Genomic DNA, 6,000 nt, shown 5'->3' on the forward strand with positions numbered 1-6,000 from the left:
CAACCTGCTTTAAGATGCATCAATTGACGACCGAAGTTTGATACTGGGAAAGGCGATGGAAGACCGAAGATATCTCAGTTGCGATGTTCTCTGATCAAAGAGTTAACATTTTGGAAGACTCAGTCACACGCATGCGGTGTTGTCGGGCATGCGTGGGCGACAAAATCAGCGGCTTTCGAAGATCAGGAAAGATAGAAGAGGAGTCACATGCATGCGGTGTTGTCGGGCATGCGTGGGCGACAAAATCAGCGGCTTTCGAAGATCAGGAAAGATAGAAGAGGATAGAAGCTGATAAAGAGGATGGCGTGTCAAGCTATTGTGGGCACAACAGATGATTTTTTTTTCATACATTATTTATACACAGCCTTCGGCTGTGTCGAAGGTGTGTGAAACAACAGGTGTGGCACAGGACTACTGAAGTAAGAGGCGAAGTAAGTTCAGCGTGCCGTATCTAGGATAGTAGAACAGAGCAGGCGGGGCTGTGATCCCCCCAAAACAGCTTAGCCGCCCGTGGCGATGCTGGCACACTCGGCGGTGAAAGACACCACATTGAAATTTGAAGTTTGCCGATGATCTGCGACTTGAGACACGTCTCAACTCGTGTACAGCCACGACCACATCTACTTCTTCAATCAAACGCTATGTCCGCCCTTCACGATTTTCTCTCGAAACGCGGGCATGCCGCGCGGGTGCTCAACTTATCCCCTCTCACCCTCAGCTATGCCGTTGCATGACCTGCAAGCCGTCGCGATTGCCGCGCTGGTTCTCCTTCTCGTTTACTGGCTTCGATTCAGAGAGAGGTTACCACACATTCCAGGACCGCCGAGTGCATCGTGGCTGACAGGTATGTGACTTCTCTCTAATGTGAATCTGTAGTCTGAGGCAATGTACGTAAGGCAATCTGACCCAACTATTCAATGAGAATGCATGGAGCTTTCATGCTTACTTGAACAAGACCTTCAGCGGAGTCGTCAGGGTTCATACAATGTTCAATGTAAGTCGAGCACGGTCCAGATACTCGAAAGATGCTTATTTTGCTCTATTCCAGGCCGAGGATCTGCTGGTGTTCGATTCACTGACCTTGCATTACATTGTCATCAAAGAGCTAGATAACTATGATGAATCAGATTCCACCATCTCGTGAGCCTGAACCATTATATACTTGCGCTACTTCATTGACTGACTTCCCGAAGCACAAATCGCGCTATCTTTGGGAAGAGCTTGCTATCAGCTTATGGTCAGCTTTATGGACGATGATGCCCATTTCCAGCAGACCTTATTGACAATTGTATACAGGCGAAGAGCATAGAAAGCAACGCAAGATGCTGAAACCTCTGTTCTCCATGAGGAAAATGCGAGACATTCTACCGCTGATCTATCCCGTCGCGCAGGATGTGAGTGTGCTTTCCTATAGCTGAGATTTTCTCTCACAGTTGAATACATTCTAGATGCGAAATGGAATCGCGCAGCAACTCAAAAATGGGCCAGAAGTCATTGATTTGATGAGATGGTTCTCGCGAGCAGCTTTGGAATACATCGGTCGAGGCGGACTTGGACACTCTTTTGGCCCTCTTGATGACAAGGATGCATCAGCTTACAGTGACATGATTTCTCGCCTGGGGTGCGCTTTGAATCCGCACTCGCGCATTAGACTTGCTTCTCATCTTGCTTTTCAGACACCTCTTCTTACGCACGACACTTCTGCGTAACATCCTACCATATGTGATAGATATAGGCTCTCCCTCGTTCCAGCGCCAAGCGCTGCGCTATCTGCCCTCTCCTGCTGTCAGAGAGATGGCCGATATTGTCGATACGCTGAATCAAAAGTCTGCCGACATAATCAAAAGCAGGAAGGCAGCGCTTGCGGCAATGGGGGAAGACGATAGCGAGGCAAAGGATGTTTCTATTTTGGGCACTCTCTGTATGAGTCAATCCCTTCTGGACATCGCGGTTGCTGAGTTCTAGCACAGTAAAGGCCAATCTGGACACATCCAAAGAAGATAGAGTCCCAGATGAGGAGGTCCTGGGACAAGTAAGGTATCTGTCGAAAGAACGAAATCACTGCATGCACTCATGTACCTATAGCATGTTTATTTTTGCAGGCGAGGACACTACAAGTCATCTGTTGTGTCGTATGCTGCATCAACTGGCGAAGCACCCGGCTAGGCAAGTCAAGCTCTGAGAAGAAATAATCGACGCTAGAAAACGCTCGAGTACCCCAGAATTCGACTACGAAACGCTCATGAGCCTTCCATATCTGGACGCCATCTGTCGAGAGACTCTGCGTGTGTTCCCTCCGCTCACACATTTACCTCGAGTGTATGTGATTTCCTTCATGCATGATTACCTGCTTTGCTCATTCAGTCACACTTAGAGCAAGACAGGACACGATTCTTCCATTGGCGTGGCCAATTACGGCCACAGACAGAAAGACACAGATCAAGGAGATTGCAATCAAAAAGGGTCAGAGTCTCATGGTCTCCATCATAGGCGCAAATCACAGCACAAGGATCTGGGGTGAAGATGCTGAAGAATGGAAGCCTGAGCGATGGCTGCAGTCGGAGGCTCCTTTCGTCGAAGATGCACGTCTCCCTGGAGTTTATTCATCAATGTAAGTGATCTGCCCAGCACGCGTGCTTAGATGCTGACTGAAGACACCTTCGTGTACAGGATGACGTTCTTGGGAGGAAGTCGAGCATGCATGTAAGTGTCTTGCATTTCCACGTATGGTCCTAACGCTTGACTATTTCTGTCCAGGGGTTTCAAGTTCGCAGAGATGGAAATGAGTATGGAAGCCCCCTTTATCTGTCTGCTTGCACTCACGCATCCAGCAGAACTCGTCTTGTCGACAATTGTGGAAGCATTCGCTTTTGCGGAGGGCCCTCCGATCACTTGGGAGATGAGCAGCATTGTGAGGCCAACCGTAACGGGCCAGCGCACCACAAACGCACAGTTGCCTCTTAAGGTCTCTTTAGCTCCGACTACTAATAATTAATGCTCAAGTTTCTTTGGCTCTGGCTGGATCGGAAGAGGGGTCATTCGGCCATGGCGTAGGAGAGGGTCTTAACACGATCTGTACTGTATTCTGTACTTCCAATCATATGAATTTGTTTATCTATTTGCTTTTAATCGTGCATTGAAACACGTCTGCCTGCAACAAGAGTCCGCTTCGACTCGTCATTGAGATCATTGGAGTGGAAATAACGGCCATGGCCTCATCGATATGCTTTGGTAGACGTACAAGAGCCAGAGCATCAGCTCGCGAAGGCGCCAATGATTGACGAGGTAGTGTGCTGACGTACAAACATGCCTGACGAGTACCATTTCCGGGCATGTGTCTTTCGTCTCCTCAAATAGTTCGAGAGTGCCAGTACCACGGCCGCTATGGAGCTCACGGCGATGAAGAGCACCGCAGCCCTGATCTCTTCTGCATGAGCTGCACCGGGTGGTGATGGACGTCGGAAATTACAAAGCGCAACTCAACCCGCTTTATTACATCATCCGAAGGACTCAGCTACACACGTTCGCCGGTCATGAGCCCAGCACTGCCTCTGAGGACGTTGCTTTCATTGACGAGTTAAATACGATACAACCCCTATACCATATGCAGACAGTAGCTACGAACACGAACAACCGAACAGGCCATAGCGATGCAGCTAGTTTCAGCCAAACACTACTTGACAAAAACGAAGGATGTGCTTGGTCGTGGACCCAGTCCAGTCTACAACAGTGGATAAGCTTCGAATACCTACACGAATCAAGCAAGCAAAGCTCACATTTTCGTACAGCTTGTCAATCCATTTCATGATCTTGATGGATTCTTCCGGCGTCACCCAGTTTCTGGGCTGTCGTCCCTTGATCTTGTCAACGAATGCCTCAAGTTGGTGTCGATACCTAAGGGGGTTGAAGTTTATAAGTGATGACATCGCTGAAAGCAAAATGGGACACACGTAGACCAGTACTGTTGCTCCTTCGGAGATCCTTCGAATGCATACGCATATTCCATCTGCTTCTTCCCGCCCTTTGGGGTGACAGACAGCGAGTGCCAGATGTTCGGGAATACGTAGTTAGACAGCCTGACCTCGCCTCCTTCCATGACACAAGTCAAGCTGGCTTCGGGCATACCCATGAGGAGCCCGAAAGGACCGTAGCGCGGCTTATGCCAGTCTGCGTCCACAGACGAGGTGATATCGGATGGAAATGCTAGGGTCGCAGTGGTCCTAAGATCAATTTTGGAGGTGTCGGCATTGGGATCGTCTGAAAGTCTGTCAGCGTGGGCTTGGACGATGCCAGTGAGCTCAGAGGACAATGCATAACACGTCAGAGCGAGAACGTAGCCTTGGAGAGATCAGCGAAATGAAGCCAACAAAGGCGCAACGTGAGCTTACTTCCAAGATCGATTAGCGTTCCACCGCCGAGACTCAGGTTGAAGCGGATGTCGTCATCTCCAAGGAGCTTAGAAAGACGGAAAGCACCGGCAAAAGAGACAACCTTTCCGAATTTGCCACTGTCAATAATTGATTTGAAGCGGACAATTGCGGGATGGAATCTGTTAAAGGTCACGTATTTGGGACTACCCTCTGTGTTGAAGGAATGCAAGCCCACCTGGAATGACACCCTTCGAGAACAACGAGACCTTTTTCCTCGGCATACGCAAACATAGCTTTTGCGTCCTCAACGTTATTAGCGCTGGGCTTCTCCAATAAAACATGCTTTCCGGCCTTCAAGGATTTCATCGTCCATTCATAATGAAGCGCGTTCGGCAGCTAGAACAACAAATTCAGTGAAGATTGAGGACAGAACGCGAAGCGGCGAAAGACGCACGGCAATGTAAACGATATCAATAGTAGAGTCGTCAAGGAGTTCTGTACATCCTGTGAGTCCAGAGAGACCAAGAAGCCACAAAAGCAGACCTTGGTAGGCGTTGCTGCCGTGGTATATGTGCGGCACCCCATTTGCTTTCGCGAATTTGTCGCCCCTTCCTTTGTCGTGACACGCAACAGCTGCCACCGCAACTTCTGGATGATTTCGAGCTGGCAAGATGATAGCCGATGGAGCTATCTGTGCCGCACCCAGGATACCAATCTGTAGCAGGGCATCTTGTTTTGCGACGACTGTTGGGTTGAATGCCTGGCGACCGGCGCTCGTCAGCGAGAAGACAATGTTCTGTGTGAGGCAGGAGCCCACACCTTTTGAAGCCTCATCAGAAGACTCAGCGAGCCGCCCATATAGTTTTATGGTCCTGGTACGTTGATGTAATGAGCTAAAGACGTTTGCTTGGGACGGCCAGAGGCAGACCTGGACTCAGTGAGATGGAGACTGTGGGTTTGAGTGGAACGGCGGTCCTTGGGGCGTCGAGACTGATGTAGATTGAAGTGAATGTGAGGTGGAAATGCTTTCCCAGAAGAAGAGACTGAGTGTGCAGGTGTCCACCGAGCTTGGAGTCGAGATGAGACCGCCACACGTCGCTGCCACACAATGGACCATCTTTTGATATCTGCCCCTGTGTCTTCATGCATCAGCTTCGATCTGATCTGAATGTGGTTCTTCTGGGAGAATTCGCGGGTGGTAGGCGTCTGGTGAGAACATGTGCACGTCGTGGTTTCCTTCCTTCCCTTTTCAGGTGCACGACTTGTCTTCATCCATGGATCTTGAACCGCAACCACCATCTTCTTCCGCTAGCGCCGGGGGCTCGTCCTCCTCGTCAACGGAACTCGTGCACACAGACTACACCCCCAAACTTACACTAGCTGTCCGACAGGCCTTACAGCAATGGCAGGCTCAGGGACCCTCTGAGCTGCTCACTGACATCGACTCTCTGATCGATGCCGCCTTTGCGATTCATCAGGCAGTGTTTCGAGTCATCGGCCGTGCCGAGCTGTCGACCCGAAAGAACACTGACCTGGATGATCTCCACAAACAACGTCTTTGGGCTGTCAAGGACAAATACATGCCCCCCTGGGTCGCCAACACCCCTCTACCAGAACCCACCCCTGTCCT

General features: G+C 50.0%; 2 protein-coding genes across 2 annotated transcripts; one reads left to right on the forward strand and one right to left on the reverse strand.

Annotated features, from left to right (window-relative positions):
* Positions 1–720: 720 nt before the first annotated feature.
* LAESUDRAFT_738847 (cytochrome P450) lies at positions 721–2,995 on the forward strand (the record flags this gene model as incomplete). The annotated part of the gene is made up of 14 exons (XM_040910936.1): positions 721–844; positions 897–994; positions 1,049–1,140; positions 1,310–1,394; positions 1,449–1,621; positions 1,677–1,921; positions 1,971–2,037; positions 2,086–2,170; positions 2,203–2,213; positions 2,248–2,319; positions 2,375–2,611; positions 2,671–2,703; positions 2,758–2,786; positions 2,835–2,995. The coding sequence occupies 14 exons, from the start codon at positions 721–723 to the stop codon at positions 2,993–2,995; spliced, it is 1,512 nt and encodes a 503-aa protein (XP_040759983.1).
* Positions 2,996–3,673: 678 nt separating this feature from the next.
* Positions 3,674–5,228, reverse strand: LAESUDRAFT_763003 (NAD-binding protein; the record flags this gene model as incomplete). Its single annotated transcript, XM_040913183.1, has 8 exons — positions 3,674–3,721; positions 3,777–3,894; positions 3,951–4,338; positions 4,389–4,549; positions 4,606–4,766; positions 4,825–4,865; positions 4,914–5,130; positions 5,190–5,228. The coding sequence occupies 8 exons, from the start codon at positions 5,226–5,228 to the stop codon at positions 3,674–3,676; spliced, it is 1,173 nt and encodes a 390-aa protein (XP_040759984.1).
* Between the last annotated feature and the right edge of the window lie 772 nt (positions 5,229–6,000).

The sequence above is a fragment of the Laetiporus sulphureus genome (assembly GCF_001632365.1).
Source record: "Laetiporus sulphureus 93-53 unplaced genomic scaffold LAESUscaffold_50, whole genome shotgun sequence".
NCBI classification, from domain to species: Eukaryota; Fungi; Basidiomycota; class Agaricomycetes; order Polyporales; family Laetiporaceae; genus Laetiporus; species Laetiporus sulphureus.